The 22,584-nt window shown below is 39.6% G+C and overlaps 1 protein-coding gene across 4 annotated transcripts in view; it reads left to right on the forward strand.

The window, feature by feature from the left end:
• adgrb2 (adhesion G protein-coupled receptor B2) overlaps positions 1-22,584 on the forward strand; it is a 211,619-nt gene that overhangs the window by 106,379 nt on the left and 82,656 nt on the right. For 3 of the 4 annotated variants that reach the window (XM_069176990.1, XM_069176991.1, XM_069176992.1), the window contains exons 5-13: positions 7,726-7,887; positions 13,964-14,128; positions 14,530-14,694; positions 15,996-16,097; positions 17,848-17,954; positions 18,900-19,094; positions 19,558-19,626; positions 20,023-20,131; positions 20,450-20,596. In XM_069176990.1, the coding sequence (XP_069033091.1) occupies positions 7,726-7,887; positions 13,964-14,128; positions 14,530-14,694; positions 15,996-16,097; positions 17,848-17,954; positions 18,900-19,094; positions 19,558-19,626; positions 20,023-20,131; positions 20,450-20,596 (1,221 nt within the window). The remainder of the gene's footprint in view (positions 1-7,725; positions 7,888-13,963; positions 14,129-14,529; positions 14,695-15,995; positions 16,098-17,847; positions 17,955-18,899; positions 19,095-19,557; positions 19,627-20,022; positions 20,132-20,449; positions 20,597-22,584) is intronic. The other variant, XM_069176993.1, reaches the window with a different exon arrangement.

Genomic DNA, 22,584 nt, shown 5'->3' on the forward strand with positions numbered 1-22,584 from the left:
TTAAGTAGGAGGTTTACTTTTAAAAGTTAACAAAAAGAGTAAAGGCATTATGATCTTCACCACAGTGAATCGGGTAACACCTCCCTGTCTGCTGAGGTGCTGTTCTTTTACAAAGTAGATTACTAGTAATCTGTATTCTATTGTAGCAAGAGCGCCTGTTTAGAACCTCAATCCTGCAAGGCTACTCAGTAAAATCAAACGATCAAGAGAATAAAGGCAGATATGATATCTACCAGCTTTCTGCACCATAGGATGACGATGGGAGTGGTAATGATTGTGTCCTGGCTTCTAGTCTACGTGGCTATTGGAGAATGGCTGTGGGTTTGTCTATGGAGCATATCAAATTTAAAAAAAAAGTTAAAAACATACATTGTCTCTTGACTGCCCGAGAGGAAGCTAATGTGGCTTTCCATTCTGGCTGACAGGCTGGCGTTCAAGGCTTTCTGAACCCAATGATAGTTACGAGATTGGACCACTGTCATATGGCAGCACACTACTACATACACAGCATTTTAATATTCTCAGTTAATGACGGGAGTATTTGTTTGACAACATTGTTAACTCAGATGTCAGGGCAGATAACATTTCTGGGGAAACATAAGAACTGAAATAAGTTATGTTTGGTTTGATTGAATGCTGAGTTCTCAATCAAACTTATGGAGCTTTGACGATATGGCCACATACGAATCCTGTCCATCTGTGGTGTCACATTTTGGATGCCCCTGTGGACTTACAACTTCGTACAGCATATGTGTTCATTCCCCCTGTGTTTGCATATGCTCAAAGGTATTTTGTATCCACGTACACTATGTTCACTTGTGTTTGTGACATGAATGTGTTTTTTCTGCTTGTTTATTTGTGTCTCAACATAAAGTATGGGTGTTGTTCTGGCTTTGGTCATGCCACCAAGTGTTGTTGGTCATTTGCAGTGCTCCTTTTATTGCGTGAGCTCTCCTTAAAGTTTTCCATAAAGTGTATTTGTTTCACACTCTCACATGTGAGTTAGGAGTGAGTGTTTACTGACGCATCTCATCGCACCATGAAAAACTAAATGAAAAAACAAGCAAAGCTAGGGGAACGTTTTCCTTCCCTGTCAGTGCATATGCTAATCTTGTTTTTATGCAAATGTATCGGCCCGATTTGTATGTCTAAGTGTCTCATTTTTCATTCAGTGTCTATATTAATATCCTCAGTTGCTCCTTTGATGGAATATTGGTTGCTGTGTTATGTTCTGTTTATTATCCCCCCCCCCTACTCCTCTGATGTTTTCTGACGTTGTTCTGGAGGGGTATGGGGGCACTCCAGGGATTGCCTGAATGGAATCTCACCCAATTTAAGCAGACTGGGAATGTGGGGGTGGTAGCAAAGAGACATTAAAGTCTTTAATGAACTTGAAGTGATTGACTTTTTTTTCCCAAGTAATTTCCTATGTTTTTTTTTTTTCCTTTTGGGGGATAGAATTTGCATGCTTGTTTGATTTGTTAATCTCTTTACTGCTAAATTGAAGCCCTTTCTATCTCTGCTCTGATGAGAAGTCATAAACAAACATATAGTAGAGTGCACACAGGCAGAAAAAAGTACACACACACTAATCAGAACCGCAGTGAATTGGATGTTTAAATCAACTGATGTTAAAACGTTATTCTCCAAGTAATTAAAAGCATACTTGTACATTGACAGTGCTAATAATCTTCCCAAAAGGATCGCTGAAAAATACAACTTTCTAAATTTAAACACCTCTACCTTAAATTTTGAGAGAAAATTAAATAAACGTAGGCTGGCAGAGCTCGAGGATGCAACAGTGGTGACTTTCCAACCTGCTGCTCAGAAAATGACGGCCAGCTGTGCCAACTTCTTGATTAATTTGTTTAAGATATAAGTGCAAGTATACAAAGCACACTGGCACAATTGAACACGCACACTCTCAGCTTCTCCCAAAGTATCCTGAGGTGGGGAGAGTGCAGTCTGCATACTAAATTTAGTAGAAGGAATTGCCAGAATTGTCTTTCTTTGTTTCCATCTTTTACTATTAATTTGTGTTTGTGGACTTAGAAGTATGGATGTGTTATGAGTGTGAGTAGATATGTTTCTGGGCACATCTGTGTGCATGCCTCTGTGTGTGTGTGTGTGTGTGTGTGTGTGTGTGTGTGTGTGTGTGTGTATGTCTGCGCAAGTTAGGAAACATCAAAGAAAAGAAGCTTGAACAGAAAGCCAATGGAATGAAAATAGACATTTTTGCTCTTAGTTTTTTCATTGGTAAAACTCTTAAATTAAGGTGATATAGATAATCAATTTTAAGTAATGGTCCGGCTCTTGACAAAGCAAACTAGGCAGTAATTGGTCCAGCAAATTCACATTTCTTTCTTTTTTTTCTTTTTGATTATGCAATGAAGTGTAAAGCTTTCATACCCCAAAGCATACAAAGTGAAGTAGTACCCACACTCATGTTCTATTTAGCTACTGCTCATTTACCATAGATTCAATGACATTTAAAATGTGGAGTAGAACAATGGTGCATTATGAATACAGTATGTGTGGGTTAGTGTGTTTTCAAATGTTGCAACAACACTTGCAGTAATCATTCAAGCAAGAGACTCAGTGCATCCAAGGATGCAGTCATGAACTTGATGCAGATGGCTCACAAACTTGCACACATACGCACACACTTGTACAAGGTTATGTGTTTGGTTTGTTTGTTTGACTGTGTTTGTTTGTTTGTTGGTTTACTCATCAGCAGGATTATGGAAAAACTACAAGCTTATTTTTTATGAAACTTGGTGGAAGAGTGTAGCCTGCAGCACGAGAGGATTGAAATCACAAGCTGGATCCATGATTATTTTTCACTTTCATTAACATTGCGAGATGGGGCATTTGGCCTACTAGATGCCCTGCGTGTTAATCCTGGATCCTGTTCGTCATGTCTGATGTTGCAGTAGCCGTATTGTGTCCCTTCCTTTTGACAAAGCGTTGTGCTGTGCTGCGGATCACGGATTTATATTGGCTCATAAATGTGATGAAACCATCACTCAATCTTTCTGTGCAGTATGTTAAATTGTAACACACCGTTGCTCCACGTAAGCACCTGTGCTGCAAAATTTCTTGATAATTTCATACTTAATTTTAGTTCCACTAGCTGAGCAATGACTTTTTTCTCCGTGTCTGCTTCTCCTTCTTTCTCCCACTCAATGTGTGTAATTTTTCCTCTACTTCCTTTTGTATTTCCAGTAGATGTATTCGTTTCACTTCATTGGAGGTGATGCTTACTAAATTGTAAACACAGATCCGCACCACAGAAATTAACCCATTAGCTGCACTAGATAATTGGCCCCAGTAGCTGTTGCGGGCCAACCCAATAGTTTCCCCGGTTAGCCATCCCACAGCAGGTTCCGAGTACCCGGGAAGCAAATCTCAATGGGTGACAGTATGAAGGAAGCACAGTGCTAAACAGTAGCCCCGTGGTAACCGTTCGAGACAGATGGCAGCGCACCTCTGACATTGGTTCTGTCGAAGGTTCCTTACTGTAAAAAGAGAGTTTTCTCTCCCCATTTTAACCTAATACTCACTCATATGGGAATTGTTGAATTGTTGGGTTCCTTTGTATAATATTCTAAGGTCTTGCTCAGGAAAAGGTGCCCTGGGATGACCTGTGTCGTAGTTTGACTTTCCTTAAATTAAATGAAATTGGATTACCCACTAGATGGTAATTAAGTTCAATCGTGATTTAACCTAAGTTTGTCTAGAAATTTGATGTCTCTATCATAACCCACATGTCACTACCAGTAGTCCTCTAGGATACATATGTTCTTAACTTAATACAGCAAGCAGTTGGTATGCTGTCCACGAGTACTGGCGGACAATTATTTAATGGGCGAGGTGTGCGACTTCAGCTGGGCATGCGCATATTTTGAGATCTTTAGTTTCAGAAATATACTCAGACATACAAAGTGGTTGCAGTTACAAATTTGCATATCATAGGAGTGTTGGCCTGCATTTTCTTAGTGTGCTTTGAGTTTTAAATATTGTCACCGAGCTGTCTTGTCACCCTAGACGAAATCGCTGGTAATGATGGTCTTCCATAGAATCAATATAATACACGTGTCCAATTAAAGCTCATCTATTTCAAAGGTAGAAATTAGAAATTTGATATTGTCATACAGAACAAACTGTTGTAAGTAAGTATTTTTAATAGCTGCATAGATTTTAAAGACATATCTAGAGGGCATGCTTCTTTGTTACACACAAGCTTATTCAGGTTGGTGCTGTGAATGTCTACTCTGTGAATGTGTGCATATTTTTAAATGAAGAAGCATAAGCACAGACTCCTCTTACTGAGCTTATTTAGATATGCATCAGAAACCCAAGCCGGTGCATGTCAGTCCATGTGCTTCCTCTTCTTCAGCGCACAACACAAAAAATCTGTAGTTCATGAACTTTATTATTTTTGACCACGTTATGAGGCTCAGATCTGTCATGCTGCTGTTTGATCGGCACTGATCCATTTTTATTCAATTCTTTTTATCTGTGTTTGCTGTTGTAAACATGTTATTTTCCACCTCCCTCTGTGACTGCAACCCTCATAGCAATAAACTCCCTTTTAATGTGCTAAGTTGAACTAAAAACATGCCGTATTATGTTAATTCAGTTTTTAGTTTCAAGAATGAATAAATATTTGAAGTGAATAACCTGAGCTGCTTTGTTGGTTGGAAATATCCCTTCCTTCCAATATTTACCAGGTCAGGTGGTGTAGTACAATCTCATATTTTTGATTTTACATTGGTTTATCTGCTTCTACATTATTTTATTTTACTGCCCTCTTTTTAAGCAATATTTTCTTCTCTAAGTGTCTCGAAGCTGCTTCAAGCTTGATTTTATAGGCGAATTGATTGGATTTGCGCAGTCAGACTTCAGCCACACTTGTTCTGAGCTTGAAAGATAGAGATTCAATTCAGATAAATAAGTAATGTCTTACAAGCAATCCTGTAGCGTGTTAAAACATATGCTAAACAACAGAGAACTGAGTGTAGTGTAATTTTTTTTTAGCTTTTCCCTGCTTGTTATTGCAGTCTGTTTGCCTCAGCCTCCTAAAATTGTTTTTGCAATTCAGAATGAGAAACCCCTGAGAAATCTGTTTAATGCCAGATATATATATATATTTTTTTTTTTTTTTTTTTTTTTAATCACCATGATGTTGGCCCATTTTATTAAGTATTTTCAGAAATTTTGAATTTGGAAGTTCTTTTTCATGTTTGAAAATGAAATATTTAGATTGACATACTCTGCAGCATTAAAATACCACCTGTTAAATTCGTAAAAACCATTACATCCACAGCGATCTCTGTTGCGCTAAGGTGCAGTTTGACAGCTCAAAAGTCTCTTTCAACCCTGGAATGGTGTGTTTAAAAGAAAAAGAAAGAGTATGCGTATGACTCATCAATCCAAATTATATTTAAAGTTGATAATTGTACTGCCGAGCTAGCAGCAAGCTTGCCTTTAGAATCCTTTGTAAGTTCTTCTCCTTGATAGTTTCTAACTCATAATGTTGTGGCATTAAAGCTTTAGAAATATCTTATCTATTCAAAATGAATATACATTTATCATAAATATGTATAGTACTATGTCAGCTGCTAGGGAACATATGTAGCACTAAGCATAGGCTAACCTAACTGACGCTGATTGTTATTTGACTTTTGTTTAATGTTATTGCCATAACGTTTGTGATTTGTGGGGCATTGCTTTATTTGAAATCATTATTAAACAATATCAAGTATCCTCTCAGATTATCTGTCAAATATCAGATTTCAGATGTAAATGTCGAAGTATATTAGCATTGTCAATTGGTTCAGTTAGGTACATGAAGTTGTTGCCTAAACTGTTTTAACCAGGCTTTAAGTCAAAAAAGGCCGTCCAGACATGTAAAAATATCCTGCTTTGATTAATAATTCCTGTCGAATAGTTTTTCTATAAAAACAAAAACTGCAATTACCTGGTTATAAATTCATAAAATTACACATATGCCTTTGTGCTCATTGGAAAACCCATAAATATTCAATTATTTTTCATTTTCAAAAGTTGAATCATTCATTATAAGATGTCTCATTCATCACTGAAAGCCCGGTCTCATTGTATGTGCATTGCAAGCTTCCAGTTTGCACATCAGACTGGTGTAAGTTGCCTATTGGGACAAGGAGGCCTCTAAACTAGTTGTAACGTCTCAGATCCTGTTTGCGGTTGCTCCCCTTTTCTCTGTCAAAACATGAATTAAAAAAAACAACCTCCTAGTGAATACTCTGCACATACATCATCCTGTACACTGAAGCTCAAACATCCAAGAGAAGTAATATTTACCAACTGGCTCCAGTTCAACAAGGAATGAGATTACTTTAAAAAGCATTTCATTAAATGTGCAGTAAGAAGGAAACAGATCTTTATCAATGCTTTACCGCGCTTGTAACATATATCCACTTTGTAGAGCAACTTAAAGACATACAGATGCCATGTTTTTCTGAATTTAAGGACCTCTCATTATTTACCAGCTCTCCATATCTCTGTAGTTTTTAATACCACCATCTTCTCCCTCTCTCTCAGCCTTTTACTCTTGCTCCTCTGAGCCCTCCTTCACAGAGTAGACTTAATTATTTATCCCCATGATTTATTTAGCTTTGCTCAACACAGGACCAGCAATCTTCATCCTGCTGTCTCTTAACTTTCTCTCCACTCCCTCTCTCTGTCCCTCCCCGTCTCTATATGCTGCTTTCTATCACTCTCGCCATCTCCTCCCTCGGTCTTCCACCTATTTCAGCACAGTTTAATCATCTCTGGTCTCTCCGTGAACATTTCAAAATAAACCCCTCCTTTTCTTGCCACCTGTTAGTCGTCCAAACTTTATTGCCACAAATGTTTTTGGAGTTCTTTAAATTTCTCGTATCATATTCCCACCTCTTCATATTCTCTCCCTTCTTGACTCTCATTAATCAGTCCTGTCATTCATCCTTTCCCTATTTGAAGTCTCCATTTTTTGTACATTATTTTCCCTTTAATATCTGTCTCTCCATAATTACTCCCTTTAATCTTAGGTCAGACATCTCCAAATGATTTTATGGAATTCTTTTTCTAAATGCGTGCATGCAAATGTGTGTGTGTGTGTGTATATTTTTCTCTTTTGCATGGCAGAATCTGCCACTGCCACATGGATCAAGTAAATTCCTACAAAGACTGGCACTTAGCTTCATTATCTGCAGAGCTCATTTATTCTGTTTTTATTTATTTCAACTTCATTTTTTGCCAAAATGAGACAAGATGCGCAATAAGGAGGAAAAAGAAGAAGGGAAGAATCCTTCGGTGGCTGAATGCTGTTGTAATTTCAGAAGAAAACTTTCTTCATTCATTTCCTTGTCTTGACTTCAGCTACGTAACTGCATGAGATCAAATACCAGAGTGTCCATTCCTAACTTCCATTTTCTTTCATGTAGTAACATGCAGCCTCATACTAAGTGTGTCTTCCTTTGTAACTGGAATGTATTTTTGAGGTCAGAAGGTCACCTTCTTCATTTTTTTTTTTTTTTTTTTTAAGGAATGTGCTCATACTCATCTAATCTCTTGTTTTTCTCATTCTCTAACCCTCTTGCCTGCGATGGGATGCTCCACCCCCTCTCCAACCTTCCTCTTCCTCATTCCTCATCCCCATGTCGTGGGTGTGTTGTGCGTCGTGTTTGTGGGTGTTTGCAGTGCATGGGCTGTGGGAGGAGTGGTCGTCATGGAGTCTGTGCTCCGTGACCTGTGGGCGAGGCTCCAGGACGCGAACCAGGAAGTGTGTGGACGGAGCCGCGGCCGTGGCTTGTGGACGGCCTGAGATTCAGACCAAACTCTGCAACATAGCAGTGTGTCCTGGTTAGTACCATCCCCATTAACATGACACACCAAGTCACTCTCTCCTAAGCATGACCTTTTCTTATTTTCCTTCCAAGTCACATAACCAAAAACTACCAGCTCACTGTCATAGCTCTTGAACTTACATGCATTTGCATTTATGTTTTATGTTCTTCCATTATGGCACCTCTGCTGACCAAATGTCTCTCCTCTGTTAAAATGTGGCCTAATGCTGCGTTTAAATCACAACATCAAAGCATCTGAATGGGAAAAACTGTATAGCCATGTCAGCACTGTGGCTTTGTGGAGGTCTTTTTGTTTGGTTCCGTGGTTAGTTAGTCAACCGCTTCGATCCAGACTACAATAGCTCAAGAATTACTGAATCGATTGTTCTGAAAAGAGACATACTTCCATGCTCCACTAAGGGTGAATTGTAATCACTTTGGTGATCTGTAACTTTTAATACAGGTAAAAAGTTGAAATAACAATCTTGAAGATTTTCAATTAAATTTGTAGGTAAGGGAGGTAACATAATGTTGAATTAACCTGAGGCGCACTGATTTCAACCCTTTTATTTGCAGTATTACAAACTGATGAGCTGGATGTCTGTGGTGACATTCCTGGGGGAAAAAAAATCACAAGTAGCGCACAGTTAGTGAGGTAGTGTAGATGTAGATGTGTGTAGGCAGAGTTGAAACTGCTCTTCAACTACAACAGTAACTGACTGACGTCACACAGGCGACACTGTTTGGACATCTGGAAAGTGAAATCCAATAACAGCTGTGATTACAGCTTATGGCCATAGGTGTCACCAAACACTACAAAATGGTGATCTGATTGGTCGTCAGATTTACTTTGTTCCTTGTGCTCAACTAAGATGGTAAACATAGTGATATTTGCTGCTAAATATACCTTTGTGTCCTTTGTATCTGGTTTCACTTATTAACAACCTACTAGACATGTAACACACACAATAAAAAAATGCTACATGTGGTTTAATTTATATTAATCTAGTATTACTACAAGGCTAGTAATTGTAACAGAATATTGTGTTAAACCTTTCTACTCATAACATTGGAAATTTCCCCCCAATCTTTCCTACAGAAAATAATGACCATCTCTCTTGTCTCTTCATTCCCACGTTCTCACTACAGTTTTCAGTTCCATCTTCATCTGTGGTCAGCCATGGGATTCATGCCACTTTTCAAACTCTCGCTCACCTACAGAGCTATAGCCTCGCAAAGCCTATGGGTTGGACGTACTTGCTTCTTCCATGGTTGGCTTGGTTTTGATTGCCGAGGAGTCTTGCTGTGCGGCTCTTCAGTTATTGTCTCTGAGATTACCTATTAGGCCCATGCCTTGTCAAGAACGGCAATAAGTCACCGGTGCAGCCCCATCTAATGCCACTGTCGAGGGTACCTCAGGACTTTATTCCAATCTGGCTCAGACTGTCCAGCTGAAACATCTTTATCAGGCTGCCACTGGAGTGGAATAGGACCAACCAGTGATTGAAATACAGTCTTAATACAGCCGACTCTGAAGAAACAGTGGGATAAGATTTGAACAACGGTCACTGTAGCCTGTCACAGAGCAGCTTTCTAGATAGAACCGCCAACTGAAATGTGAATACTAGCATCTATGGATTATGTGATGCAGAGTCCTTTGCTTTTTTTTTTTAAGACTTAAGGTATACTTTAGGTATATGCATTGTCTCTGTGCACTTTTAATTTTGTATTTCAAGTGTCTCTTTGAAAAAACACTTGCTTTGAAAGCACCGACGTTAGAAAAGAATATTAATTTCAGTGATTTAATTTGCTCTGGCTTTCTGTGTTGTCAGACTATAAATGGATTATATGTTGGAATAAAGTCATTAATGGACGCACAGACATTAAAACATAAGACAGTTTATTACATAAATTCTGGAGGCTTTCTGAATAATAACCTTTTTTATTCCTAAATAGATTTCAGTCTAAGTGAGAGTGTGTTTGCTTAGTGTGTAATCACTCACAGAGTAAGTGCTTTTTATTTAATGCAACTAAGACAAATCATTCTGTATATTTTTCCCTGGACTGAGAATACATACGCCTTTACATTTATGTGCCTCTCTATTTCCTCACCCTCCCCACTGACATAATATTTTTGGGCATTTTATTTATTTAGCTTTTTGTCTTTTTATAATTTCCCAAGCAAATGTTTTGTAAGGTTAATATTTAAACAAAACAAAACTGTCCCCATTGCCTGACAAAGAAGCTGCAAAGTTGTGTCTCAAAGCGAGAGGAATAAGGAGACGTCATAATCTAAAGCATGGCCTCCGGGATGTTTTGCCATGCTGTTTTGGGAACAGCGTTGGAAAGAGAGGGTTTGGGAGAAAGGGTAGGCTCTTCCTTCGAGGGCCTTAAGGAAATCTGTGTATGTGTGTGTGAATCTATCACAACAGATCCAGCTTGCTTTTGGGAGTTCAAAGGAAATGGTCCTTTGAAATGATTGAATATGACTACCAGCATAGGCCTTTTGGCACAAAACGACCATGCATACACACATACATGTGTGTGTGTGTCAGCCATTTGATCCCACTGCAAACCACCTCTTTAAACCTTCCACTATATCCTCCAGCATGCCATGCACTGTCTGTGCTACAGGATATTTAACTGATGTGCATTTGAATTTATTCTAATTAGACTCTATACCTCTCTTCACAGTGGCTTTCCGCTTATGTAGACACATGCTAAGCTTACATATCAGACCAATGCATGCGTACCGAACATGGGCAGAGTTGCAAACGTTAATGTTGGAGCTGTTGCATCCAATAAAGACAATCAACGAGGGAAGAGTAAAATCAGCAGAAATGCTATATATGGATAATTAACTTTGTCAAATCAGACCATTTTGAGCTCATGTCATGGAATACAAAAAAAAAAAACACTTATGTAGGCTGAAGAAAACAGATGTATGTATTCCCTGAAAACTCACAATATACACATTTCAGTTTATACATACATTTTCAGGAATGTTATAATCAAAGGCAAAATGGTAGTTTGGAGCTTTGGCAAGAAAACAGCTTCCTTTTAGAGAACTGCCATACTACATCCCTACTTTATTACAATCATTGTGAATATGCTCTTTGTATTTTTATATGCTCACATGGAACTATTTTTGACTGCCGTGTGGTTGCCCACTGCTCCAAGATGTGTGTGTGTGTAGAAGGTGTGAAGAGGATCAATTTCCCCATGGGCATCAATAATGTACTAAAAAAAACCTGTCTGAAAATGGTTTGTCTTTGGTTGCTTCTTTGTTTTTCTTAATACTGTTTTGGACTTGTCGGTTTTCATTAATCAGGATTACATGCGGGAAGTGTCACATTCACACCCTTGTATGCTTGTTCACAATTCACTCTATGTATGTCATCTCCCCAACACAGTGTTGGTCCAAGCTAGTTGGAGCACTGCACAAGTCACACACAGCGTGATTGACCGCATTAGTGAGGAGAGTTGGCAACGCTTTTCCACTTGGGAGAACCAGACAAATACATTTACAGCAATGTGCTTCACTTTTTCTGCTACTTAAAGCCCCTGTGTGTTGAATGTGAGCCTCAATACATCATCCTGAGCTGAAACAAGACGAGTTCTCACTTTGAATTGCTATTCTTGTTAAAACACAGACAAATAGACCACTGGAAAAATGTACAGCACATACACAACAGCTAGGTATGTAGCATTACCTTTTTTTTATTATTTTTTTTTTTACTTCAGCAGCAGCTACAGTTCAAAGTATTATAGTAGCTTTTTATAATGTTTTATTAGAATTGACCAAACTTAAATTATTTCACAGAAAACTACTTACTTATTTTCAGCATATATAGAACCAACATTTTGATTAACAGATCTGCTTGGCTTAAATGAAAATCACATTAAAGTAATGAAATAATAATCCAAGTTTGAATTATATTAGTTATGAAAATCTATAGCTGTAGTGCTCAATACTTTTATATTAACAATTGATCAAATGTTATGTGACACTTGCAGTGATGAACACAGAGTTCTCTTCTCTTCTTCTTTTAGCTATATTTGACCGTTTCTGTTCAGTTACCTTGCTCTCATCCGCTTTGTTATCAGACAGCATTTTAAACAACAGGAAAACTTTGATATATCCACAGCAGGTTACTAAAAATACTTCCTCTGTCCTCTGAGGGAAGCAAAACAGAACCAAAAGGACCATGGACAGTAGACGTGCATTTGTTATGTGGCCAGAAAGGCAACTCCAAATGAATGCTAAGACAGCTGTCAGTCTGCTGGATGTGTAAATAGCTCATTTTTTCCAGCATTTTGCTTTTATTCGATAAGAGCAATAAGACAGACAGGAAATAAAGGGGGTAAAGAGAGCAGAGGAATGACGTGCAGTAAAGTCTGGCTGGCCGGGAATCCACCGGGGGACTCACTACTGAAGGTATTTGTGCCCATGTGATATGCACCCTCAGCCCTCTGCTATCAGGTCGCCCCAAACAGCTCATTGTTTTGACAGAACGTACCCCTTATCAATCTTCTTAGGTGATGATTTGTCATTGTTGCGTTGACAGCTTTAAAACCAGAAACCGGCAAAAAAAAAGAAAAAAAAAGAAAGCTATTAAAGTGAATTGAACACTTAAGCACATTTTAAAAGGCAGCTGTTAAATCATTACTAATTGTTCACAATTCAAATTTGTGCTGAAGTCAAAGCAACTCCGTAATAATCCAGCTAGAGGCAACCACTTGGGTTAAGTGACACCGCTGCCAACAGCAGGAGGCATTATTACCTCAAGAAACTCTGCGTTTGTGTGACAGTATTAGAAAAGCTAAACGTATTTATTGGAAAATTACTATTGACTATTCCATGCAGTTAATTGCTATATAAACCAAACAGAATTGTTGTGACAGTGTGGCTCTTTAATGCCACTGCTACGGGTCAAAAATTATATTGTCCCCTTAAGATGTGTAACTGAAGTAATAAAACAGTCAGACAGTCTATTTACTACCAGTCTTTTTTACCAGCAACCAGAGTGCTTTTGTTATTATATTGTCAGGATCTTAAAGGTCGTGAATTGTCTATTTTCAAACCAGTTTTTGGTCCACAAGGTTTTGGTAATTGCTGTTGCGACAATAGTATCTAAAAAAGTAACACTTTAATGAGTCCCTCAATATTCTGACACGTATATGGACTTAAATCAGGAACTGGTTCTTCTGTCAGGTTTTTGTCACAAAGATTTCTAATCAAGACCATGTATCCAGAACAACGAATAAATAAGTATAAGTATTCTCTGACAATTTGGCAAAGATCGGACAGTCAAGCACTTCCTCATTTTATTTATTTTTTTCTGTGACGCAGATTCTCAAAAATGTCTAAGCTATTCCTTTAAAAAAAAAATGTTCCCAAAAATCGAATCTGCCTGTTTCATAATTTCGTATGAGAACTAAAGTACTTCAACAACACTTTTCTCTGCCACCTATTAAAATGGACAGAGGGGGCTTTAATTACATTGGTGCATGTCATCAGGCTTTGGTTGGGCTCTTTGTTGTTCATGCATCGTTTGACAGGCGGTACTGCAGTATACCTAAATAATAATAATTATATATTATCATTATTGTTTTTATCTATATATGCACATACACCAGTCAGAAGTTGAAATTCAGTGCCTTTCTAATAACACTGTGAATGAAAATCCAACTGAATGTACTCTGCGTGAACTCTTTAAAACAAAGCATGAAAGGAATAGTAATCAGCTATTTCATAACAGATTGAAATAATGAAAATGTCCATAGACCAGTGAAGTGTTTTGTGTTTGGTTGTTGCTATTTATGGAAAACCAAATAGCCTCTGCAGTTTATTTGTTCTCCATCCTAACAAATTGTATATTCTATTTTCTCATAGCCAACTCACTTTCTCTGCCCTGTCTCTCTTTCCTCCCTCTGCACCTGTTTCTTTACTTACATTGTCTCTCCTGTCCTTCAAAACTCTGCATCAATTTATCCCCATTCCCCTCACGTCTCTCAAATTCTCCCTCTCTTCACCCTCATCCATCCCTCTGTCTGTCTTTATCTGCCTCCATCTCTCTCTGACGTCCCAGTGGAGGGCCAGTGGTTGGAGTGGGGCCCCTGGTCGAGATGCAGCGTGACTTGTAACACGGGAACCCAGGAGCGGCAGAGACGCTGCAGTGCGTCGGTGCACGGCTGGGCCGAATGTAAGGGCCCCCATCAGGAGAGCAGAGAATGCACCAACCCTTCATGCAGCGGTAAGGCATACAAAAGAACGCAAAGTATTCACACTAACACGCTCTCAAATGCCATTATGCAAACAGAGAACGTGCACTATCTAAAGGCATCTTCATGCTCGTCTCTGATTCACGTTCCGCGTACGAGTAATCTGTGGGTTGGGACCCAATTTGGCTTTGTGAGATTCGACGGGGGCCCTGAAGGACATAAATACTAGTGTGTTTTAATGAGCGTGGGCCCCAGAATCGACTCGTGTTGACTTAATGTTGCGTTTCTTATTAAATATCGACAAAAAAAAAAAAAAAGTTTTAGTTGTAAGTTAAATTCACTGTTTAGCAACAAATCGCCATACATGCTGCTTTTCCCACACCTCCTCCCTGCTCCCGAACCTCTCACTGGTGGTGCTTTGCCCCTGTGCTAGGTGGAGGTAACTGGGGCAGCTGGAACCACTGGAGTCTCTGCAGCAAGACATGTGACTCTGGATGGCAACGACGCTTCAGGATGTGCGAGGGCTCGGGGATACAGGGCTACCCCTGCGATGGCTCGGGAGAGGAGGTCCGGTCCTGTAACGAGAAGAAGTGCCCTGGTCAGTGACTCGAGTGTGTGATGTCACATGTGTGTGTCACAGGCTGAAATAGAGATGGAGAACTTCAGGATACTGTATGTACTGCCTACGTTATTCAAGCTTCAAAGGTCCATATAAACAGTTTTTACCTTTATTTGTTTCTGTGTGGATACATTCCTCTGCTTGTGCATTTGGAGTTTGAAATATATGCGTGTACGTGTGCCTAATCTACACATACACAGTATTTGTCTGGCAGAATGCAAGTAAATCCCTGCGGTTCACACCGCAGCCTAAGTCTCAGAACGGCACTCTTCTCATCTTTATCTGTCTCTCGTCTGTCGCCCTGTCAATTCACATCCCCATCCATCTTTACCTCCTCATTGATTTTGCACATCTTTGCCTTATGGAGCTTTCTTTTTATGCACACTGTTTACCTGTGAGTTATTCCATTTCTGTTCATATTTCTCCTTTTTAACATTGTTTTTTTAACTCGCTAATATCCCTCTCTTTCTCTTGCCTTCTTTATGTCTTTCTGTGTTTCTCTCGCTGCGAGAGGAGAAGATGTTCAATGGTCCGCTTGGTGCTATTTGTCAGTGTCAGCCACTGCAGGAAATGCTGTGGTTTAATAAGTGCGCCTCTTGACTGAAGCCGTGTGTGTGTGTGTGTGTGTGTGTGTGTGTGTGTGTGTGTGTGTGTGTGTGTGTGTGTGTGTGTGTGTGTGTGTGTGTGTGTGTGTGAATATGCAAGTGTATTTTCGGTACAAGCCTGAGTGCCACATGTGAACGTGCTCGCTCTGAGCTCTGATGGGCTACAAGTGATACAGTTTTGAGAGTAGCCTCCACTATGACCTCTTTGTTTTCAGCAGCTCTCAAGCCTCTTTTACACAAGACAAGAACCTTGTCTGTTGGCATTGCAAGGGAACATCATATCATATTTTCTCTCCTTCTGTCTCTCTTTTTGCTCTTCGCTCTCCGTCCTCTTCATCTCTGTACATCTGCCTCTGCCAACAATCGTCTGCCCCCTCGGAATATCTTCAGAGCGCTCTCCCCCGTTTTTTCATCAGGGTTATGAAAGAGAGGGAGGGAGGGAAAAAAGATGAATAAAAAGAGGGGGTAAGATGAAGAGGGAATGAGATACTACTGAGGCAACGACACTGGCAGGGAGTACTGAGAAATGTACAAGGGAATAAGATTGGGAGCTTCTGCAGGGGAACATTGATTTGAATCTTGATTTTTGTGCTTTTCTGTCTCCTTTTCTTCCCTTTGCCTGATATGCTGTGCTTCATTTCACTTGTTCTATGCCTTTCTCACCTACTTCTGCAGCTCCCCACGAGATATGCAAAGACGAGAACCTTCTCTCTATGTCCTGGAAGAGAGCCTCAGCTGGAGAAACTGTCTACAACAAGTGTCCAACTAATGCCACTGGTCAGTGCTCTGAGCTAAAAAAAAAAACGCTTTTAGTGAGCTGATAGCACATTTTTAATTGTGTGCATTAGTTACATTTTTGTACGTGAGAGAACGAATACAGTGTTTACACAAGTTAATGAAACAATGGACAAGAGACCAGCAAGACTTTACCCGACATTAAAAATGTCCACGTGACCCAATAAATATTCAACAGGAGAAACAGAAATGAGTTTATCCAGTGAACTTATATAAGTGTTTGGTGCTTAGTTAGAGCAGAGCTACCGAAGCTCCTGCTGACACTCAGTCCTTTACAGAAAATGTATTGGACGTAGCTATAGAAGTTTGTTTGCCCCATGGACATACGTTAGCACAGAAATTGGAGAATGTCCAACAGGGGCAACAGAAAAAGTCAGGTCTACATACAGTATGTACATTAGCAGCGGGTACGTAGCACGAGCTAAAGCATAAAGCTAAATGAGTTAGCTCAAGAGAGAAAAGAAAAATGCTCATATGCATGTCTAAGGCGCAGGCACATATTTGCTCTTAAAGGTCCAGTGTGTAGGATTTAGAGGTATTTTTTTTTTTTTTGGCAAATCATTTTTTCATAATTGTGTTTACTGTCATATTTGTATATTGAAATGTCTATAAACACCCGGAACTCAACAACAAATAAATAATGCATATATACAATACCCACACTTACATGCACGTAGACAAAAAAACTGCTAAAACTACAACCGACAAGGACGTTGTTCAGCAGGTTAGAGTAAAGTGCTTATTTTCGATCCGATTAAAGTGATGGGAGAGAATACAAAATGTCGTATAGGTACATGTAAATGGTTTTGCTGTTTTGAGTTTTGATACACAGCAGCCATCATAACATTTCCAAGTCATGTATTATACATTATGTGCCTTTAACTAGTACAATTGCTTCAATGCAGTACGACTTTTTGTATATTACACTATCATTTTAATCTAAGCTGTACAGTTTCTCAAACTGCAGACTTTTTTTTTTTAACCCCCCCAAGCATAAAACAAGAACAAACTCCAACTCTTGCTACTTCTGAATTAAAGTCGAGTGGATGTGCTTCAGAAGCTCTGTTATATAAACGTGTGTTTTTTCATACTCGTCCTGTAGTATTGGCTCCAACATCAAAACAAGAATTAAGTAGTCTGCACGTAAACATTATAGCTTAAATAATTTCCCATTTAATCTTTATTCAAAGCGTTACATTTACTTTGCAGTTAATTACGATTGTGATCTATGACTACTCACAGTTCAGTGGTTCATGTTGATTTGGTTCAAAAGGTTTTCTCTTGATGCAGTATTTTGGCAGCCTTCAGTTTACCTCCTTCCTGCCAGGTGAAAACAGCCAGCAGCCAAACACTGTAGAGTTGCTGTGACTAAAATATTTTGAAGTTGGAACAATCTGGTATTTATTTCACTCCAAGAGAAGGCACGAGCAGATTTTGTATTTATAAGTGTTAATACTTTACATTAGGGGGTTTCCCTACATCTCTTAAAATACATTGGGCAGACACCTCTTTTATTAGCCCTGACCTTGTGATGAATGGGCTTATTGTTTTTGGTTTCAGAATTGAAATAAGATATGTACGTATGTGTTTTGTGGCAGCAGTATCTTTAAGAAGTGTGAACGGCACGTCACATTTACATTAAGTTTAGATAATGATGAGTTTTTGGGCGGATTTCATTTCTAAATTTGTTTCACCCTGTTCAAAGTATTTTGTGTCTCTCATTTATGCCTAGGATCTGCTAGTCGTCGTTGTATGCTGGACAATAATGGAGTTGCTTTCTGGGGTCCTCCGAGCTTCGCCAGATGCGTCTCACTTGAATATAGATATTTACATTTATCTGTAAGTTCCCTTTTAATGAATAAGTACTGCCAAACCGAGAAACTCTTGCTGATAGTAAGTCTCCTCAGTGAATTTAGTAGAAAGTGAAATTTGTTTGTGAAAGTTATTCTCTCTTACTTTTCCCTTTTTTTTTTCTTTTTTTTTTTTTTTTAATCTATCATGTACCTCTGTTCAACTTTTTTGTTTTATAAAAGTTTACTCAAAATAGAGGAGGGTCTTCACTCAAGGCTCGCCGCTATCTCTAATTAGCTTTCCCAGAGCTTTGTGCTCACACTTATCAATTAATGAACATTGCTAATGAATGTGTTCATCAGCGAGACTGTTTTCCTGCTCTGTGAACTTCAACCTTTTCCATCTCCTCGATGATGGCGGAAGGAGATGGGGGTCAGGGATTGTGCGTGACAGAGCTGATTGCACCGTTAGCTTCTTTTCCAACCTTTCATTAACACCAGGAGTCAATAATTAATTTTCTGTGATTGCTGTTATCTTCTGTTGTTCCACTCTCTCCCTCTCTCTCTCTCTCTCTCTCTCTCTCTCTCTCTCCCGCCCTCTGTTTCTCTCTCTGCATTTCACGTGCGCACCTAGACTTGCTTTATGTATGTGATGAGATCCAGTTTCTGCCTGAGAGCACTGCTAGGCCCTCCTTTTGTTTCCTTATTTTAAGCACAAGCACCAAAAATTCAGCCATGTTCATATATACTCCTGTCTTGAAATACCCCCCCTTAGCTCACATCCACAACATCTCTGTGATTTCTTGTCAAAAACACTATCTCGGTTGTTTGGTCTTGCTGTTTCTGACATTTTTTTTTACCAGCTACATATTTTGAATAACAACACAGTTGCTACAGTAAGTGCCAACAGGCTTGTGTTTAATCATCTTGACTATATCACGCAGAAGTGAAACCAGTTAACTTTTCTAAATTTCTCTCATTCTTCACGCTGTAGTTACGAGAGCATCTCGCGAAGGGTCAGAGGACCCTGGCTGGGGAGGGCATGTCTCAGATCGTACGGACTCTCCTGGAGCTCTTGCAGAGGAGGAGCTACTACAGTGGCGACCTTCTCTTTTCCACGGAGATCCTGCGAAATGTGACGGACACCTTCAAAAGAGCAACCTACATCCCAGCTCCCGACGACGTGCAGGTAAAAGGCGGAACCTCTGAAACTTCTCACAAACCATGCAAACCAAATCATGCTGTCATAGACAAACTCTCACACAGACATACACTTAAAATGCCTTGACATTTATTCACTGTAGAAGCTCCAATTTCGACTGCACAGGGTGTGCATAACAATGAAGTACAACTGCAGTGTTGCTACGGCCTCAAAGGTGGATTTTTTTTTTTTTTTTTTAAGCATTTTTCTCTTTTCCCTGTCTATAAGAGAGAGCAAAATGCTGCTGTCTAAGTCAATAATTTGACAGACATTTGTTTTTTTTTATGTCTTACAGCATGTGTAGACTGCAAAAACTACGATACTAAACTTGATTGAGAATAAATTGCAGTGTTGCTGCAATGGTTAATGGGTTAAAGATAGATATATGATAAGAAACACTTGTGTGATGGCAGTGCTTTAACTTCTAAACACATATTTTTCTTGCATCTAGAAATTCTTCCAGATAGTCAGCCACATGTTGGACATGGAAAATCTGGAGAAATGGGAGGACGCTCACCAGGTAAAGCCCTTTATGTATGTGGGTTAAGTGTGGTGCTTTGGGTGCCTGTGGGTGCTTCAATACAACTGTTTTGCATTAATTAGTGTCTATCTGCTGCTGCACAGAGTGCCCTAATTGCATGTGTGAGTATTTTTGCGTGAGGGTGGGCGTGACTACATCCCATATTAACCCTTCATTATTAGTCATAAAAGCACACCTGTTTACAAAAACACTGCAACAACACAACTACCCAAATCTAATATTATATTCCACGTGGTTACAATTACCGACCCTGGAACACATTCAATGGTAATGCTATGAATAAAGATATGTCAATGGGTGAGACATGTTTTATACAAAGCTGACTGTGGACTATGACATTATAATAATTGTTCTTTCTCATCCCTCCATCAACAGGTCGCTCCCGGTGCTGCTTTGCTGATGAGGATATTAGAAGATTTCATTCACCTCATCGGAGAAGCTCAGAAGCCTTTCCAGAGTTTCCTATTGGTTACCAATAACCTCAGTGAGTGTAACACAAGTGCTGTCACATCCCAAGGCGAGACAGATAATAGATGGGTTTTACGCCAATGACATTCACTAATTTCATGGAGTTAAGGTCAGAATTTGTTTGTGAATTTTTACCATTCTTCATCTTTAGTAAAGTTCAGCCAATATCTTCTTTTGTCATGTTCAACTCTGACTTTCAAATCATTTTTTCACATAAATCATGACTCTCTTACTTTTTTCTTTAACTGTTATTGTCTCACTTTACTTGTAACCACTGTGTTTAAGGCCGTTTTTCGCTGCAGTGAGTTTCGAGTGTTTTTGGCATCTTTTCCAGTGATAACAATCCAGCGAGAGCCGGTGTCAGCAGTTTCCAGTGATATCAACTTCCCCATGAAGGGCCGGAGAGGGATGAAGGACTGGGCCCGTACTGCAGAGGATAAGCTCTATATCCCTAAAGAGGTGTTCACCATCCCAGCTGAGGGTAAGAGAGCTGAGACACACATCCACTGCTCAGGGATGGTCTAAACGTTGGGCTTTTTTGGTGCTAATCTCTACTACTCATTGTGTAAGGTGGTCAGGGCCGGCCCATATACATAAAACACAAGATTAGTTGTATTTCTTTTAAGGGTTTTTCACAGAACAATTATAATTAATAATCAAATGAATGAATTAAACCTGGACACCATCACTGAAACTGGCTTAAAGAGGAAGGAAACAGCAGTGCCAGAAGTGTAATCATAATTTGCTTCAGTTGTAGTTGTCATTCGTCTTGAATTTCAGACATATGAGGGTCATCCCACTCTACGTTTTTCTTTAGCCAAGGTTAGACCATCTTGTCAAGAAGAGCTACCACCAGTGTGAATACACATACCCCGATATGTGTCTCATTAAAGCAGATAGAAGGTTTCTCAAGGATGTTAAAGGGTAATGTTGAGAAGGATTTGGACTGTAAAGAGGCCCTGGAGGGCTTCTCAAGAAGATGCAGGTCTTTCATCTGTGAAGAAGTGTGCTGCATCCCCTTGAGATCACCAAGTCCTTGTGCAATTTTGAAAGATGTCTATTGACTTTGAGCAACAAGAGAATGTTAACGTTAAGAGAATGTTGTCATTAGTCCAAACTGATATCCATTTTATAACCCAAGAAACAAGAGAAGATATTGTCCATACGCATGCCAACAAATAAAGAAGGAGAAAAGGAGGAGAAAGAAGATGTTACCAAAACAAAGGAGCTGACGTTGTAAAGAGGAAACAAAAGGACGTAAAAGAGGGGGAAGATAAGAGAATAACTGTGGCAGATGTGATCCACTTCCAACAAAGGCAAAGGGCATATCCCACAGGAAATTGCACTGGCAGACTTTCTGCCTGGCACCCCACCCCATATCCAAATTAAAGTTCAGAGGGGCTGCAGGCCAAGAGAGTAGAGCTCCCTCTGACCTCTGACTTACGCTGATGATACAGATTCTCTTTGATTGACGTTCAAGATGTCAGGTGTGCCAACCACAGGGAGCTTCACCTCAACTCACCCACTCTCTGCCTGTTTATTATGCACATTGTAATATCCAAACCACTCTGCAACAAGTCATCTCCCTTCTGTAACAGATACTGTTTATGAATTGTCTTAATCACTTTTTCCAAGTTCTTTCCACATTTTATGGAACAGTAAATTAGGATATCCGAGAGGATGAATACTCAGGTGTCAGCAAGAGCAGTTTAATATTGCTGCATTTTAATGTTTTCCTCTTTCTTATTCTCCGTGTGTCATATATTTCTGATTTACTTTGCTGCTTTTCCTGCCCTTTTTCCCCAATCTCAATTTTCTTGTCCATTATTCTCATAGTTTGTGGCGGTGCATGTTTTGTCTCTCGCAGTGCTTATTGTGCAATAAAAATGACCAGCTGCACCACATTTGCACTGGGTGTTCAGCACATGCCATCGCCATTTTAGCATATGCTATTTGGTGAATTGTTTCATCCAAATCGCACATAGCCTTATGAGTTAGGACATTATTAGTACCCTTTGCCCCTATGGGAACTCTGCCTCTTCCCATTGGCAGTCCATGAGTTGAAGTATTCAGTTGATTGCTATCAGTTTGTTTGGTTCATTTACCCCGTAATGAAAGCCTATTTCAGATGGACAGCTTAAACATGCTCATAAAGGCCCATTGGCACCTTTGTGTGTGTGTGTGTGTGTGTGTGTGTGTGTGTGTGTGTGTGTGTGTGTGTGTGTGTGTGTGTGTGTGTGTGTGTGTGTGTGTGTGTACGTGTGCGCAACTGTCGCACGTACAATTGATAGGTTCATGAATCGCTTCAGTGGGCAGAGGCTAGAACTGCTCTTCACTGATTTCCGAGGTGACAAACACCCCCTTCTCCCTCCACCGTCTCTCTCTCTCTCACCAGCATGCATACAGACAGCACACTATGTCTCGCAGCCATGCACACACTTAGATGCAGAGATGCAAGTCAGAAGTGAC

Source organism: Embiotoca jacksoni, unplaced genomic scaffold (genome assembly GCF_022577435.1).
Source record: "Embiotoca jacksoni isolate LCO1_2020_lvr unplaced genomic scaffold, fEmbJac1.0.p SCAF_7, whole genome shotgun sequence".
Taxonomy (NCBI): Eukaryota; Metazoa; Chordata; class Actinopteri; family Embiotocidae; genus Embiotoca; species Embiotoca jacksoni.